Below are 18,897 nucleotides of genomic sequence, written 5' to 3' on the forward strand. Positions count from 1 at the left end.
TTTTAAACTTCTGACCATTTAAATGCTCAGTTGCTACCTTTAAATGCTTTTAAATTATTCCACTAACCTTGGTGCTCTTCCAGGCAGATAGTGTCATCCTTTCATGAGTTTTGCTCTGAGGAGGCCTCATAGCTTTCTCCCTTGCTTTGTCAGTATAGAAGAAACTGGCAGAAACAACTTAAACTTCTTAAAAGTTTTCCAGTATAGGACTATTCTGTGATTTCCATGAGCAGTTCTCCACTATGACTTGTGAGAATCATCGAGGTCTGCAAGGAGAGATCCTTCAGTCCTCAGGTGCTTCTGCTGTGTCCCAGGAAACTGTTTCAGTTATGAGTTGAAATTACTGTTTCCTTTCAGCCCCTGAGAATTTCCAAGGAAAGTTTTGGAGGCCTGACAAAACGTGAAAAACCTGAGTATCCTAAAGACTGCCGTGGAGGTTCTTGGTAACGGCTTGAGTAGTTACGATATAGTGCATAGGCTGACAGGTGGGCTAAATCCTAGAACCACAGTTCAGCTCCTGGTTTGGGCATTTGATTGCCCTGTCTCTCATTTGGTGGGAGCTGAGTCACCTCAGGGAACAAATAGTTCTCCAGCCACCAAGAGCATTTTCAAATCTTTGTGATGAAGCCTGCAGGATCTCTCTTTGCAGGTCTGGGGACATGGCAGCAGTTACACTGTTGTCCTTCCCTCACCTTCCAGCTAAACATAAGGGTCTTCTGTGTCATGGTTAGCCTGGTCCACTTCTGGAAGACAAAATTGTGAGGTTTCCTTTTTGTTTTGCTCTCACCAAGGGTGCACCGAAGAGTGCTTTAAGTGCTTTTGGCAAAAGCAGGAAATGGATGCAGAAAAAAAAAGTTTGGGCCATGAGAACAAGTGCTCTGAAGTTAGGAAGTTTCTGTTGTGTGGATGACTGTGCAGCATGCAGTTTGGCCCAGGCTTGCCAGATATTTGGGTTTCAAATTGGCTCCATAGGTTAGTATGCTGCCATGTCTGTTTAAAAGCCTTGGTTGCTCTGGTTACAGTGAATTGGCACGATGACTCCCAAATTAATCCCTGCGTGGCTCCAGGGGTGGGTGGGGGTAGACAGTGATGTTCAGGTTTGTATTGTGCCAGATCTCTAATACATCCCTCTTGTGTTCTATGATAAGAGCTTTTCAGAAGTGTCCCAGCAGGCTGTTTTAAGCCTGCAATGTTTTCTCTGACACCTTTCACCTTTGAAAGGCAGAGAGGGGGGTGGGGTGGGGTGGGTGTGGGTAGAGGGAGAGAAGGCCTTCTGCTGTTGTGTCTAAGGTGGGCTTCCAGGGAGCCCTGCCTGGACTCCTGGCAGCTCAGCCCTGTGGCTGTGCTAAGCCCAGTCCTGGACATGTTTTACTCTGGGGGTCTGCTTTAGGACTGAGACCGAAAGGACCCTGCTGCTCCTCCACATCTCCAATGTTCTCACTATCTTTTCTGTGCTGCTGTTGCTTTCCGGAAGTTCCAACCTTTGCTGAATTGTCAAACATGTTTAAAATTGAAGTCTTGTTTGCACCAGCCTCAAACCAAACCCTAACTCCACTCAATCTCTGGTGATATTTCATGTGAACTAAAAAACGTATTTGCTGGCCAGATCTAATATGCTGCAGTTTTCTGTCTTATACTGGCATATTGTGTACTTTTTTTTTCTCTTTAATATGGATATGAGGCCATTTATTGTAAGTACACTGATGAATGCTCACCCAGTGAGCTAAAATTCTTGTTTCTTGATTTAATGACTTATGTTAACTTTGTTTTCTTAATGTACTTAATATTTTGATATAAATATATCAATGCCTAATGGCTTTAACTGTATGTTAAAAGATTATTATTTGCTACTCATTAGTCTATTCTGCAGTTGTTTCTAGTTGCAGAAATTTTTGTGTCCCCAAATGAAAATAATTTGTCATGTCTCTCATTCTGGTGTTCAGCCATCGAGACTGTCAGTCTGATCTGCGAGACTGGCACAAGTAAAGCAGTTGTAATTTGGCTGCAGCCTGTACACTTCTGAAATTTCTGCAGATTTCCTGGCAGTGGATTTAAATAAGGGCTATAATATTTGAAAACTTGAATAAACTCATAGATGTGATTTTTATTTTTTTTATTATTATTATTATTTTTCAGTTAGGACTCCTAATTTGCTTCTCCTTTATTTGGAGCTTGCTTGCTCTTCTCTTGTTATTGCTGATGATAAAGTGACTTGTCAGTCTGGCTGCAGAAACCTAACTGGTGTATTTTTTTTTTTTTTTCTTTAGGCACTCAGTGTTACTGAAACGCTGATCAAACCTTTGGAAAGATTTAGGAAAGAGCAGCTAGGAGCTGTAAAGGTTTGTTCCTCATTGCCTTTATGATAATTTGTTCTATTTCTCTACTTGGATTGGATTGCATTGCAGTGATGACATGTAATTGACAGAAAGATATTGTTGTTTACATTTAATGTATGCATGCTTTCTTTTTCCTACTTTAAGAACTTACTTCAGAAACAAATGGAAAGTATGTTTCAAGAAGAGAAGAATGTGTCCTTTCCCTTGCTGCTTTCTTCTCCCTCTCTTTATCTCTTGTGTCTGGAATAGGAGGAATCCTGCTAACAGTCTGCCCCCTTCCTAATGGGTAACCCTGTTGTGCTTTGTATTTGTTTGCAGTTGCACAATCAAAAGCTGAAAAATATTCACTACCCAAAGGAGCTTGCTCATCCACATTGCTTTTAACTGTATTTTTACAACCTGTAAAGTGAAAATTTCCTTTATTTTAATTTTTGTTTTGAATAGATAACTCAATGCATCTGTATGAATGGAAAAAAATAGGGATGGAGAAGCTGGAGACAAGATCTCGTTCAAAGTGTTTTTGAGTTTTTTGTGAAAGTGTTAAATTTTTTTAAGATTGTCACTATGTTGTGTATGTTTTGAAAAAAGGCAAAGTAAGCTGCAAGTATCAGGGACAAGTTTGACCTTTTTCTACCTGTCTACCTTTCTTCTTCCAGTAAGAAATTTTAATGCTTATTAAAAAAAAAAAAAAAAAAACAGACATCCCCCAGCTATTTAACAGAGCTTTCTGTTCCAGTACTCAGTTCATACTTTTTTAAACTACTACTCTACAGATGTTTTATTTTATCATTTCATGACTTCAGAAGCAGTGATATTTAATCGCTAACATTTCAGTTATGAGTCCTATGCATTTTCACTTTATCAGGAATGATTGTCATGTTCTGAATAAGATTTCAGTGTTCATGAGTGAAAAATGCTCTGTTGATCATAAATCATTACAGTTCAATAGTACAATGAGCTTTGTGTAATTTTATGGGCTTCTGAGAAGTATATCATATGTCCCAACCAACATACAATAAGAACTTGGTCTGTAATATAGGGAGGCCTTCCAAGGGAAAAGAGAATTTGTTCTCAATGTAACCTATTGTCATGGGCACAGCTGTAATGAATAGATTATTTCAATAGTATTTTTGGTGTTAAAGAACATTGCCGGTTCGGGGGCGAGAACTCCTAATGCTTTAAATTATCTCATGATCTTCACTCATTTCCTGGTCAGAATCCTGCCTGCGATGTTTCCAACAGGACAAGTTACATGCACGCAGTCTACATCTCACATGTTGTTTGGATGGATATTTCTTTCCATGCATCCCTGCATACTGTTTCTGTGAAGTTGAAGCTCTTACTTGTGATTTAGCCTTTCTTTTTTTTTTTTTTTTACAGAATACTCAGTGATCTTAAATAGAACAGTCTTGCATAATTGTATAACATTTAAATTAAAATCCTCTAAAGTATTTAACTCTTCGTATATTCTTAGTTAAGTATTTATTCGATGTAATCAATGTACTGACACTGAAAATATACTGTTTAGCTCTGAAAACCAAGTTGTAGGCTTTAGTAGTGAAATATATCTGGAACATTGTGTAGTATTTGCTTTAGGAAAAATGTACAGTGTACCATTACAAAATACAGGTTGAACCTGCTGCCTCAGATTTTTCCTGTATCTTACATCCCCTGCTAATGAAATGGTCTGAGTTAGGCTTAAGAAGATAAAAGTTTAGTTCCATAGTGCTGGAAGCTGAGACCCTTATTGAATTACTCCTTAGTAAAAAGTGTTGCTGCTGTAATTCCAAATTACATGTGCAAAGTTTTTGGCTTTGCCTATTTAGAAGTCAGTAGTGCTCTTTTTTTCTGGCAGCACTCAAATGTTGACCAGATCAATAGAATTTGCTTGCTAATATGTTATCTGTAATCACACTAATACCATATGCATATCTTAATGTTTTTCAGTTGGTAAGGAATATTGTGGCTGCTTTTTGAAAGGAAGTTCTTAGGCTCAAAATGGAGAAAAACCTAGCATTTTTGGTAGAAGCCCTTGCTGAGAAGCAATCCTAAACAGCTTAGATATCCCCTCTTTAATAGAATGCTACCTTCAGAATCCAACCATTCAGAGAACAAAAACATGCATCATTTTCAATATAGTATTATTAAAAATGAAAGGTTAGGTTGAAAAAAAAAAAAAAGAGTAAGTATGTCCATGGAGTCTAACCAGTATGTTGCGTAGGATACATTTAAATGAAATTCCAAATTGACAGATAATGGAAAAATATTTTAATTGAACTGGTATCTTTCTGATGAGTAAATCTGTCAGTACTTGACCGTGTAATTAAATACTTGATTTTACTTATTTTAGTTTGTTTTCAACTGCAGTTGCTTCAAAATAGCTTCAAAACTTGTTGGTTAATTTCATCAATGCAGCTTTCTGTCTTAACACACAGAGTTACAAAACTAGAACTGAGGAAATAAAAAGGTTTGCTTTACAATGTCTTCTACTAAATTAGATCCAAGAATTCAGACTTCATAGAAACATTTGATGGCAATCCCTCTTCCAATATATTTGTTTTCATGGTCAGAGAAATGGATTTACACTTGCAAATGATATTCATGTGTGTCTGTGAGAGTTTCTGTTTTGCTAGCATGATTTTATGTGTTATGGATATTGTTATGTATTTAATTTTTTTCCCACCCCCGGGGGAAATAAATCTAGTAGAAGCAGGAATTCAGTACAGAGGTCTTTGTATGGCTTTAAAATAGTGGTATTTGCTTTGGATTTTGAACTGTGAAATTGTAGGAACTTTCCCTTGTTGATTATAGAAAGTTCTTTTTTTCAGAAACTGGTTATTTCCCTTTAGGTTCTCTATTAAAAAACAAGATAATGTGGATGATCCCTGAAAGTAATGAAAAATGCAATAAATCAAGAAAAGGTTGTTTGTTTGGCTTTTTGTAACTTAGAAGATGTAAGCATTTGCGTGATAAGCTTCACCATATTGATGCAATAGGAATTAATGTCAAGTTAGCCTTTATAATTAATTTAAAAAATGTTTCCTTAGTTATTGGAGCGATGATAATTTGTTTCTCTTTGTTTCTGATTAGTTAGAATTTTAGAAGAAGAAAGAAGGAGGCTTTTCTTACATTTTTATGCAAAGTGAATGTTATTTTGTTTCTGTGCCTAGGAGGAAAAAAAGAAGTTTGATAAAGAGACAGAGAAGAACTACAGTTTGTTAGAAAAGCATTTGAATTTATCAGCTAAGAAGAAAGAGCTACAGTTACAAGAGGTATTGTTGGCTCTTCTTTTATGCAAGCTGAAGGTTTTTAAATAGGTAAATATATTTTATAAAAATGCAAAAATAGCATTCATAGTAGTAGGAGAAAAATTCCTGTCAACTGGAAAAGTTGGTGAGGAAATCGGTGTTTGCTGAACTTGGTGGTGTACCCCTACCATTTTCTGAATTGAGGGCTTTACTTGGTGTGTGTATGAAGCACTGAACATCATGTTAATTTTTTTACTTAAGAGAATAGCAAAGTGCAAGTGTATTGTAAAAAAACCTTCTGTATTTCTTATGAGGCTTTATCATATATGTAATTTGCATTGCATTTTATGTATTGACTAAGTGGTCCTGTGTTAATGCTTTATGCAAAGTACAGCAAGACTTATGTTCCTGAAGGAAGTGGTTTTGTGCTTCCCCTCCATTTTATTTTTCCTTCCCCCGCCCCCCCCCCCCCCCCCCCCCCCCCAAGTAATGCTACAGAAAAATTTGTTGACTATTTGTAACTTCAAAACAGATCTGTTTTGCATGGCATTCCTGCTGTCCCTGTGGGTTTATTATCATCATCTTTATTTGTAATAGCTTTTATTTCTGGAACAACAGCAAATAGTATGTCAGAAGAAAGCAGAGAAATCTTGCAGAGACCAGCTGTAGGCAGAAGGATTTTTTTTTTCCAGAGAAATGTATTTATGTCAGAATTATTAATACTTAGTCTATTAATGCCTCATATCATTAAACACTTAATGTTTCCCCCAAGATAGCTCTTCTCTGTGCCCTCTACCCCACCCCAAATAATCTATGCCATTTTTCATAAAAACTCTAGTTAATGTAATTGGGAAGTTCATGGGAACTTATGAGAATGTAAGAACTGTAGTTTTGTTTCATCAGTTTGTCAAACTTAAGTTCTCGAGTTTCAGTAGGATGTTACTACTCCATCCTGCATTTGCAAAATAGGCCCTTATATGCATAAATGAGTGTCTTGTGGGGTGTTGAGTTGTGCCCGTGAAGTTACTGGGCATTGCTCATGTGCCAGGACCTGTACTTTTATCAAATTGATCAGGTGCCAAACAACTTGATGCAGAAGAAATGAAAAAGTATTAATTATGATCTCTTGATGATATCAAGAACATATTTCAAAGTCTGAAATGAGACCTAGTCTCAGTGGGTAAATACTGTATCAAATATATCACGAATATATCCAAAAGCTGTATCAAATATAGTTTGAAGTTTTAAAGTTTTAAAGCATATGTGACGACTAGAATGGGCAAATAGATTTGTTTTAAATGTCCTTCAAAGCTTCATGAAGGAAAATTCTGAAATTCTTCAGTCAGTTTTTTTCATTTATGCATTTAATTTTGGAGTATAAATGTATAAGCAATTAAAAAAAAGGGCTTGCAGCATGTTGTCAGAGTGCTAAATAGGAAAAACTTTCTTGCATAAGGTTAGAAAACGGGTGTATATAATTGCACAGGAGCTTCCTAATTTAGTATTATACATGGCTAGTTGTGTCAGTTCTTAATTGGAGTAAATAAAAGATGTAGCTATAAATTTGACAAAAAATCAATTGAAAATATGTCACATTGTGAGTCTTACGTTAACATAGCCTTTGAGTTAGTGGAGGAGTGGAGGTATATTCCTGAAATTTCACTGAGGCACAGTGTCATATTTCTTTGGTGAGCAAACTTGCTGCATGCATGGAGAGGCTCATGCCTCAAAAAACTGAGGAGAGATGTGGTAATTTATTTACAGGGGAATTGAGAGGAATCAAGAAAATGACTGTGTTGGGTATTGTATTCTTGGGGAGGGCAACTGAAACAATAAACAACTGAAAAACAAGAAAGAGAAAAACAGGCTTATGTGGGTCTGTGGCGTATATAGGGCAGTCTTACTATCAATTAGCCAGATGACCTAGTAAAACCACTTCATAGTCTTTTTCTATGGTGTTGTGGCACCCTTCGGTACTTCTATGTATCATCAGAGGCTTTGCTGACAACTCAATTCCTGTGTTGCGTGGTTTATATGATGCATCAAAATGGCTTGGCTTCTTGAAACACGTTTTCTTAGATGTGCCTATTAGTGCTGTTTTATATTAACGGCATTTGTTGTTCTACCCCTTTAACTGCTGACAGATTTCTAGCACAGAGCAGCAAAGCAAAGCATGTCTTCAGGTAAAACTGTCTTAAAGCTAATTTGACTTACCTCCTCTTAAAGCATAGCAGTCACTGTTCTGCCTGAAGGATATAGACTCAGTATTTAAGAGGGAGTCTATAACAATAAGCCTAGTGTTTTTAACTAACCCTTTCTCTATTTCCTTTTGCAGTTGAGTGTAGAAGCATTTGATATTATCACATGGGCAAAGACTAGGTGTTAACCACTTTATAGAGTATCCCTTTGTAGCCTTTCTTTAATGTATTTTAATAAAGGTGTCCTTTAGCTAGTTCTTGAAGTTTTATATTTTAATGAGGGCATGTACACCTTAAATAATAACTTAGTGAAATAATACATATATGCTAGAAAGTTAGAGATTTATGTAGAGATGAATGGCAGCTGAAATATAACTGTTCACATCAATATGGTGTTGGCATTTCAGCAATGCTGAGCTAAAAATCAGACACAGCTACTAAGGCTGTGTTTTTAGATATGTGATGCTCTGGAAACTTGTGAAGTGTCTTACCAATAAGTGAACTTTTTTTAATTGCTTTTCTTGTCAGCTAGAGCCAGCATAGGTATGGGGTGGGTACAATAGCATTCTGGCTATTTACGGCAGTTATTTGGGTTATAGAGTAAAGCTTTCAGTACCGGCAATGTGATTTTCAACAATAACATTTTCTTCCTTAGATTGACTGGGGAGATGATTTCCACCTTTTCTAATGGAAGATGCTGCTAGCCTCCTTTCTCTGTTTGGGCAGGCACCTTTTCAGCACTATTTAAGCAGCGCACAAGTACCTGATCTGATGTATTTGGTTTGGATTCCATAGAAAAGAAATTTGAAGAGATGTCATTGGAATGTTTCTTAAAATTTAGCCTAGTGATTCAAAACAACATATGTTATATAGTAAAAGGGATTTGCTGCTGACATTTAGAAGTAACTGAATGAGCTGTGTTGTAAAGGAAGAAATCCCAGTCTGGAGAAAATTCTCGTATTGCTTGCCACTTGTATGCTGTACATGTGCTGCCTGCAAAATGTCTTTGAAACTTCATTAGCTGTATTCTGTGTGCAGGCGGATAACCAAGTGGAGCAAAATAGAAAACACTTCTATGAGCTGTCCCTCGAGTATGTATGCAAGTTGCAAGAGATACAGGAGCGGAAGAAATTTGAGTGTGTGGAACCTGTAAGTACCAGTGATTTCAGCCTACACTGTCATCCATAAGGGATGGAGAAAGAGTGCAGCTGGACAAAAGCCAAGGAGCTCTGTTTTCTGGGAAAATGTATGTGATTGTGTGACTTAAGAGAATTCACGCACTCTTGTGTTAAACAGATACACTTAACTAGACATCCTAAAGCTAACCTCAGTAACTACTGTTGATTTGGATCCATTGATGTTGAGTTTCAGAAAATGTGTGAAACTTTGCTGCACTGCAAAAACATTTGATTTGTGGTGTGAGTTAGAGGATTCGAGAATATGGTGTTGGCGTCAGACTTTTTGCATTTTTTTTGTTTAACCACTGAAAATGTTATTCCTGACTAATGTAAGGAATTAAATTTTCAATATGAAGGTTGCACTTAAAGGCCTGTTAGTGACGAAGTGCAGCTATAAATTAGAGGACACTGCTGACTAAAAAGCTCATTATCAGGTAGTAGGATATGTTTGATTTCAAGTGCAGTTGAATCTGTGCAGAAATCAATTGGTTCCGATGAATTTCAATGAAAATCATACATATGCTGACTGGACTTACTTAAATCTCTAAGCATATTCTAAAATTTTCTGAAGTATGAATTCACCTCATAGTATAAATGCAATTTTATGAAACAACAGGAGAACAGTAAATGTAATACTGAGATAAGAAGAAGATGGACTGTAGAAGTGACTTCCATTTATTCACACTCTGAAGTCTGTATTTTTTCGACCAAGTCTGTCCTTTTATTCAAATACAGTTATTTGGGACTTTTTTCATTATTACATTAATATGACCCTAATCGAAGTAGCTGGTCATTATGGAGTTAGAGAGCTGTATATTTTAGCTTATTCCTGTATGAAAAAATTTCTAAAATCCTTAAGCGGGAATAAATTACTTCAAATATATTAGCATTGTTCAAGGAATGGGAAAATACTGTGAAAAATGTTTGGGATTTTTTTTGTTGTTTGGTTTGGTTTTGGATTTTTTTTTTTTTTAATTTTCTAGTATTTAATATTTTTTTTTAAAAAAATACCTAAATAGTTTTGGATTCGGTTCTTGTGTTTCAAACCACGTGAAGTTTGCTCACAGTCAGACTGGAGTAATGACTGTTCAAATCCTGTTTTTGAAACATGTCCCTTTTTCTTTTCTGAAAGCTCCCTCTAGATGGGGCGGAAATTTATATTGACCAATTTGTATGTGAAGTTTATGCTAGGGTAGTAAACCCAAATTATTTAGTACCAAATTCTCATTCCCTTTCCCCTTCATAATACTTCGAATTTGTGAGTTTTTTGCATTTCTGAAAATGGCTTATTTGCCTATGACTTCAAACTTTATTAATAAATACATTCTTAGGTTTGTTCTCTTTAATAAAGAGATTTGTTCTTTCCTGTATCACTTGCTTCTTTCTGACATCCTGAACCAAAAAGGGAAGGAGAGGTAGGCAGTGTTGCACCTCGCCCTGTTTCCAGCACAGTATAACTTACTTCTTTAAAGTGAAACACTGAAGTCAGAAACTGCAACATGGGTCAATTGCTGGTTCTGATAGAAGGTCAGATGTGCATACAAAAAGTACTGATGGGTAAAGATGCTGAAGGGAAAGCTTCCTTCTTTGAACAAACCAGCTTACTCCGATATGAAAGTCATCTCAATGTGGTCTTTAGCAGGGAGGGGAATGACCAGGAAAATGGTGACTAAAAGACAGAATGATTGTTACTTCCTTGTGCACAAATATTTGTTAGAGACGTCATTGCTATCAGAGCAGCTGTAGGAAAACATTATATAGGAAAGTTTGGGAGACAGGAAATATACATTGCCTATGGTCAAATTTAACGTAGAGATCAGTCATGAAATTCCAGAGACAGGACTACCCAAAAATGTCTACATACATAACTGATCATTTGGATGTAAATAGTTATTAATAAAATGTAGGCATTAGTGGAAATTTGTTTAAAAACAATCATTTTTTCATCTCTGATCTTTCTGGAAAAGGCTACATGCAGCAATCGTATTCCGATAAATGGAGTTTTTCATTCTAACAAGTCTTTTGTTTGTATTTCAGGTGCTGTCGTTTTTTCAGGGTCTGTTCACTTTCTATCATCAGGGATATGAGCTTGCTAAAGACTTCAATCACTACAAAATGGCCCTGCAGATAAATATACAAAATGTAAGTTGAGTTTTATATCTATGCCTTTTCTGAGTAAAATCGCACCCTGAAATTGCTGTATATGTAGCATCTGTATTGCCAATACTTCGTCGGTGTTAGTGCGTTGCCTGTGAACTGTGGGGATATAGTGCCATCTCCTGGCGAACTAACCGCATCGCTGAACAAGTCTTCCATTCCAGCGAGAAGTTTGTCATTTCTGATACTCTAAAAAACAAACACCAAGCAAAATGGCCCTCGCTCTTTTTTCGCAGTTTTTTACAGAGACTTAACACAAGGATTGTCATGAGAGAGTTAAAAAATGAATGAACAATGGAGAATTCAGAGAATGGGTAATGAAATGCTAAGGTTCTCAGCGGTTTAGGTGTGTTTGAAATTGAGTGTGGTGGTCATGTCTGAGGGTCATTGCTTGACAGGGCTACATTAACCATAATTAAGAAAAGGAAAGCAAACCTGCTGGGCTTATAAGTGTGCTTTTTTTTTTTTTTTTTTTTTTTTAAATCTGTCAGCAATGTGACTTGGAGTTTCTGTTCATCTTGATGCAGCCCTTTCATGCAATGACATCTCTGATAGTTTGGGGTGCAGAACTGCTTCAGGAGATGTGTTGTTAGCACCCATGGCATATTTGACAAAAATCATGTGTTTCTTCAAGAGCAGGCTAACCAGGGCCTACCACTAGTTAGTGTACCGTCACACCAAATTGCCCAGTGTGGTCTGGTCAGGACTGGGACAGCAGTAGGCAAGGTGACAGGCTGAAGCAATGGGACTGACAGAGTCGCTAGTCAGATGGTCTGTTTGCTTCCTTGAGATTTGTTGAAGATTAAAACTTGCTCCGAGGAACTTTGATGTGCCAGAGGCCTGTTGGTAGGGAACAAATGTGTGCCTTACTGCGAACAAGCAATTCATGATGGTGCCATCTGTTTTTTTGACCTCTAAGGGCATCTGGAATTAAGATACAGAAACTACTTCTTGGAGGTTGCAGTCTATTTTTAGAAATGGCTTAACTAGCATGCAGTAGCAGGAGGTGGGAAGCGGAAGAGAGGATTATGGTTGTTGTAATACATAGGGACGTGATTCATGTGTCATGATACCATTCCTTTAATTTTTTTCCCATATGTTTAAATCTCAAGTTTCCTCTTGAGCTTTTGTTTGGTTTGGGTAGAGGAACTTGATAGTGGTAACTTCCAGACTTTCATGGCAGAAGTCAGTGTTCTGGAGAAGATTTCAGGACAGTCTTGCAGCTCCTGTGTGCTGAGCTTAACAGAGTGAGAAAACAGCATGGAGCTGCAGTAGGTAGAGGGGAGGTGATGCAAGATGAGCAAGAAATGAGACATGAGAGGGAAGCTGTGGTACAGTTTTGAAGAGCTGGATTTCAGATTACAAATGGAAAAGAGCCAGTGGAATGGTCTAAAGAACTGATGAGCAATAAGAAAGCAAATTAATCTCAACAGCTGCATTTCCAATTGACTCAATGGTATTACAGCGTGCCCTGCATTACTGGTCAACTTTTATGAATAGATAGAACAAAACACCTAGATTTCAAAAAACTGTAGAGAGAAAGGAGGGAAGAGGTTAACTATCGTGATGTAAGAGGAAAGTAGAAGGAAGCATCTGAAAAGATCATGAGAGGACATGACACATTCTCCACCAGGGTGAAGATGAACAAAACATCTCAAAGGAAAAACGAACTAGGGCTTGGCTGTTGTACAGCTGAGCTGCTGGCAGAACACTGGATTGACATGTTAAAAGTTAAAGGGTACAAGATTTAGTACAGAGAACCTAGCTGGATATGCAGTGATTTCCCATTATAGCAGTAATAATTGCATTCCCTTTCATTGAGGTTGTATTTACTTTGAGAATAATGCTGTGACTTTCCACATTGCTCCAGACCCTGCCTTCCTGTTATTCCCACTGCAAAATGAAAAAAAGGGGAAAACGCCCCAAACACAGCCTTGTAGGCCAAGCTCCTCCAGTAGGCTGATTCTTCCAACATTCTTACTCTCTTGTAAAATTCCTGCATCTCCAACCAGATTCACCTGCACTCCCAGAACTTTTCTCTTGTTATCTCGGTTCTATGCCCAACCCCATACAAGGTTCGTTGCAGCCTAAAGCATGCTCTCCTGCCCTGCAATCAAACCTGGCCTTCCTTAGGGAGAGGAGGCATAGCCATGCTGGTGCAGCAGCTGTGGTCAACCCCTAGTTAAGCTCAGCTTTGTCACAGCACAAAGGGAAATAGAAATTTTCTTGAGGTTTCTGGAGCCTGTGGTGCTCCATCCCACCATTCCCAGGGTGTATTTCACACACTCAGATTTGTGATCACTGCACAGCTAAGGAAGATCCTGGCAGGATCGTTTAAAGCATCTAACCTTGGAGTGATCAGTGCTCAGACAAGAAGGTTTGAGCAGTCTGTCACTATCAATTTTTTTGCCTTTGCCTCGAGTACAGAGTATATTTTTTAATGCAGCTTTTCTAGGAGATTATGAAGAGGAGCTTATAAAATTGTTTGGAACCTTGGAAATGAGTTTGTCAGGATCTAACTCCATAATTTACAAACTGATGTGACCTGAAAATGAGATGATGGATATGGGGGGGGGGGGGGGCTCAGGGCAGTTGTTTTGCCTGGACGTAAGGCAGCAGTGTTTTTAATCATCACCTAAAGAATATCTTCCTATTTCCTTTATAAAATGTTTGGGTATGGGTAACAGCTTGTATGGGCTGTGTTTGTGCCCATGAATAAACTCCTTCCAAGCATAAATCTGGAATTTGCATGTACAGATGGCCAGTCAGGAGCATAGTGTTAACTGTATATGTACAAGAATGAATACTTGCTTATATTCATGGTATATTTCTCAGTGTATGTAAATGGCTGCTTGTGCTAGGGGAAAAAAACCCCATAAAGTAGGTAAAGCAGCATTTTCAGAAGCTCATCTGTTTTCACAAAAATAAAGGTGCTTTTTGAAAGCCCCAAGACACATAAGCATGCATCTGGAATAATACGCTTTCCTCAAAACACAGGCACCAACTGGGGAAAATACCAGCCAGGAATTTAAATACAAAGTTTCAGTTTGTGCAACTTGGCCAAGTGGGTATGTGGAGAAAACTAGGTATTACCAGGATTATTGTGGTTTTGTTATTTGCTCATTGGCCAATTGCCAATGTTTTTCAGACCAAACTGAAGAGTTTCTTGTCAGGTGTGAGCTGCTCTGTTTTGTGTCATCCTATTGTGTAATTTGTGGATGGTATGGTTACTTTCTGACTGTTTTTACTAATATTCTAATAATTATTTCTCTTGTGGCTGCTTGCAAACTTTGAAATGAGTGACATTCAGGAATAATAATAAACTGGACTTTGTTTTTTTTGGGGGTGGGTTTTGGGTTTTTTCTGCATGATTTTTTTCTCAGTAACTACAGAAAATAATCTCCTTCCTGACAACTAGTAAGAATCTCATGAATTCAGTGAACATCTGTAGTAATATTTTTCTAAGGAAACTTGAATATTCAAATCCAAAGTAGTTTTGTACTCAATATTTCACCTCTTTCTGAAGAGGGTAGCGGATTGTTTTAGAAATCTACTCTGGCAATCTTTGTGCTTTCCACACTTATAACAGTGAATATCTAAACCATGCTTTTAATTTTGAAGAATATCAGAACTTGAAGTAATCATGTATTGAAATTGTGCACTGACTATTCTAAAATGGCCTGAATAATTCTCTCATTTTATAAATAATTATTTTTGGTGTGTTGATCCTGGCTGGATGCCAGTGTCCCACCAAAGCTGCTCTACCACTCCCCTCCTCAGCTGGACAGGGGAGAGAAAATATAATTAAAGGCTTGTGAGCTGAGATAAGGACGGGGAGGTTGCTAACCAGTTACGGTCATGGGCAAAACAGACTGACTTGGGGGGAAAAAAATATTACCATTCAAATCAGAGTAGGATAATGAGAAATAAAACCACATCTTAAAAACACCTTCCCCCCACCCCTCCCTTCTTCCTGGGCTTAACCTTACTCCTGATTTTTTTTTTCCTGCCTTCTCCCTCAGAGCAGCGCAGGGGCACAGGGAACAGGGGTTATGGTCAGTTCATCACCCATTGTCTCTGCCACTCCTTCCTCCACAGGGGGAGAGCTCCTCACACTCTTGCCCTGCTCCAGTGTGGGGTTCCTCCCACAGGAGACAGTCCTCCATGAACTTCTCCAGCGGGAGTCTTTCCTGTGGGATGCAGTTCTTCACAAACTGCTCCAATGTGGCTCGCTTCCATGGGGTGCAGTCCTTCAGGTACAGACTGCTCCAGCGTGGGTTCCCTGCAGGGTCACCAGCCCTGCTAGCAACCCTGCTCCAGCCTGGCCTCCTCTCTCCATGGGGGCACAGGTCCTGCCAGGAGCTGCTCCAGTGTGAGCTCCCCATGGGGTCACAGCCTCCTTTGGGCATCCATCTGCTCTAGTGCAGGGTCCTCCCTGAGATGTAGGTGGATATCTGCCCCACTGCTAACCTCCATGGGCTGAGGGGCACAGCCTGCCTCACCAGGGTCTTCACCACAAGCTGCAGGGGAATGTCTGCTCCAGTGCCTGGAGCACCTCCTCTTCTTCCACCGACCTTGGTGTCTGCAGTTGTTTCTCTCATATTCTCTCTGCAGTTGCTCCCCCCCCCCCCCCCAAATTACATTATCCCAGAGGTGCTACCACTGCCACTGACTGGCTCAGCCATGGCCAGTGGCAGGTGCATCTTGGAGCCATCTGGCATTGGTTCCATCAAACATAGGGGAAGCTTGTAGCAGCTTCTCACAGAAGCCACTTCTGCAGCTCCCCTGCTACCAAAAGCTTGGTGCACAAACCCATTACATTATTATAACTCTTATCTGCCAGGAAGAGTAAGTCTTTCTTCCACTCTACTAATGGGGTTTTGCCATCTTGTTTTAGACACGAAATCGTTTTGAAGGAACAAGGTCAGAGGTAGAGGAGCTCATGAACAAGATCAGAAGAAATCCTCAGGAACACAAAAGAGCAAATCACTTCACGATGGAAGGTTATCTCTATGTACAGGAAAAAAGTAAGGTGTATTTTTGTAGTACCCGTATTGTGCATACACGCAAGTCTTATTTCTGCAGGTAACATAAACATGCAAAGAATGTACAATTTATTGAACAGTGTCATCTGAGTACATGTTCAAAGCCCCTAATGGCAGCATTACTGTGGCTTATAAAAAGATCATGGTGCTGGAAGCATGACGGTTCTTAGCAGAGGTGACGGAACCCTGGGCAGGGCCAGGGGTGATGGTGACCACTTCTGTGCAGGGCAGCCCTGGGGAGTGCCAGTGCCTGGCCTGGCACTTTGCATAGGAGGATATTGCTTCAAAGGAGGGATGTTCCACTGGTTGAGTGGAAAGACTTGAAGTCCATGTAACCCAGCAACTGGGCATCGCTCTATGTCTATTGTACGGGTCAAGGGTACTCATCCTACCTGACCATCACAGCAGAATGGTGGGCGCTCATCTGAGAGCCAAGAGCCCAGACTGCAACTCCAGCTGGGAGGTCTGCACCATCTACCCCAGCCATGGCCAATGTCTCCAGCCAGATGGAGCTGCTGAGGGGAGAGGCCACAGTGCAGACCTCAGACTGCAGGATGTGCCCAGACCTTTCTCCTGGGGCAGGGACAGGCAGCGGACCTGCCTGCAAAAGGTGTGCCCAGATGAAGGACCTACTGCAGCAGGAGTCTGAGCTGCAGGAGGCAGTGAGAAGGCTGTGTAGCATCGGTGAGGCTGAGAAGGAGCTAGATAGCTGGTTCCAAGGACAGCCTACAGTGGACCCAGAGCCCACGGCCAAACAGCCAAAACCTCCCCCACTGGCACACACAGGAGGGAGGACAGCCAATAATGCAGAAGAATGGAAGACTAACAGAAGGACCTGCAGGAGGAAGGGACTTCCCTTGGAGCCTGAGGCACCCTTGCAGAACTGCTTCGTTGCTCTGCCAACCGAAGAGGAGACAACAGTCACATCGGGAGAGACGCTGGAGCTGAGTAAGGCAGCCTGGTCTGCTCCTCGTGTGGCAGCCGGCATAACTGAGGAAAAGCGATGGGCAATAGCAGGAGGTGACTCTCTTCTGAGAGGTGTGGAGGCACCTGTGCTGACCTGATGTGCTTTCTAGAGAGGCGTGCTGCTTACCGGGGTCTCACATCAGGGGTGTCACTGAGAGTCTACCAGGCCTTATACAGACCACTGACTATTTGCTGCTGCTGCTGTTTCATGCGGCACCAGTGATACAGCCAGGAGCAGTCTGAGGGGCATCGAGAAGGATTACAAAGCCCTGGGAGCACAGTAAGGGACTTTGAAGCACAGACAGTTTTTTTTATCTATCTTCCCAGTCAAAGTGAAAGGGTTTGTAAGGACCAGCTGAATCTGGCAAATCAACAAATGGTTGCAGGACTAGTGCCACAGTTACTTAGAACATGTGGCTCACTGTGAGAATCCTGGGGGCTGATGAGGTTCATCTGACAGAGAAGGGGAGACCAGCACTGGTCAAAGGCTTGCCAAGCTGGTGAAGAAGGCTTTAAACTAAAGCTGCTCGGGGCGGGGAATCTCAATCCATCCTATTCCTACCAGTTTGGTGCCGGTGCCAGCAAGAGATGCCTGGAGAGGAATTGCAGGGCAGCAGGAGAGAACACCTGAAGAGCAGCACAAGGGAATTCTAACTGCTCCAGCCAGTAAGTCAGGTTCACTGGGGACCCAACTCAAATGCCTCTATGTAAACACATGTAGCATGGGAAATAAACAAGAGATGCATGTACACCTGCAGGGCTACAATCTGACTGGCACCACGGAGCTGTAGTGGGATGACTCTTATGGCTGGAGTGTTGGAATGGAAGGATACAGGCTCTTTAGGAAGGAAAGTTGGGGGCAAAAAGGAGGTGGTGTTGCCTTCTATGTCAGCAACCAACCGGAGAGCATGGAGCTCTACTGGGGATGGATGAGAAGCCAACTGAGAGCAGAGTTTATGAGTCAGGATTAAAGGGAGGGCAGGGACAGATGACATTATAGTGGGGGTCTGCTACAGGTCACTTGATGCTAGTCAGATTGTAGCCCTGCAGGTGTACATGGTGTCCTCTGTAGACAGGAGCTGCCTCACCTTCACAAGCTGTGATCCTCATGGGGAATTTCAACCATCTTGATATCTGTTGGAGGGACAACACAGCAGGGCATAGGTAATCCAGGAGGTTATTGGAATGTGTTGATGATAGCTTCCTTCTCCAAGTGATAGAGGAGCCAATGAAGAGAGGTGCTATGCTGGGCCTTGTTCTCACCAAGAAGGAGGGGCTGGTGGGGAATGTGAAGCTCAAGGGCAGCCTTGGCTTCAATGACCATGAAATAGCGAAGTTCAAGATCCTTAGGGCAGTGAGGAGGACATACAGCAAGCTCGCTGCCCTGGACTTCTGGAGAGCTGACTTTGGCCTCTTCAGGGATCTGCTTGGTAGAGTACCATGGGATAAAGCCCTGGAGGAAAGAGGGATCGAAGGAAGCTTGTTGCTCTTCAAGGATCACCTTCTCCAAGCTCAGGAGCCGTGTGTCCCAACAAAGACTTAAGCTGAGAGGCCTGCATGTATGCACAAGGAGCTCCTAGACAAACTCAAATACAACAAGGAAGCCTACAGAGGGTGGAAGCAAGGATAGCTAGCCTGGGAAGAATACAGAGAAACTGAGTAGCCAGGGGTCAGGTTAGGAAAGCTAAGGCCCTGATGGAATTAAATCTGGCCAGGGACATCAGAGACAACAAGAAATGTTTCTATAGTTATGTCGGTGATAAAAGGAA

At 40.5% G+C, this 18,897-nt stretch overlaps 1 protein-coding gene across 1 annotated transcript in view; it reads left to right on the forward strand.

The window, feature by feature from the left end:
* Positions 1–18,897, forward strand: part of ARHGAP10 (Rho GTPase activating protein 10) — a 155,016-nt gene that overhangs the window by 53,106 nt on the left and 83,013 nt on the right. Inside the window, exons 4-8 of the mRNA XM_040582414.1 lie at positions 2,268–2,339; positions 5,507–5,608; positions 8,821–8,931; positions 10,998–11,102; positions 16,015–16,144. Of these exons, the coding sequence (XP_040438348.1) occupies positions 2,268–2,339; positions 5,507–5,608; positions 8,821–8,931; positions 10,998–11,102; positions 16,015–16,144 (520 nt within the window). The remainder of the gene's footprint in view (positions 1–2,267; positions 2,340–5,506; positions 5,609–8,820; positions 8,932–10,997; positions 11,103–16,014; positions 16,145–18,897) is intronic.

Source organism: Falco naumanni, chromosome 1, assembly GCF_017639655.2.
Source record: "Falco naumanni isolate bFalNau1 chromosome 1, bFalNau1.pat, whole genome shotgun sequence".
NCBI lineage: Eukaryota > Metazoa > Chordata > Aves > Falconiformes > Falconidae > Falco > Falco naumanni.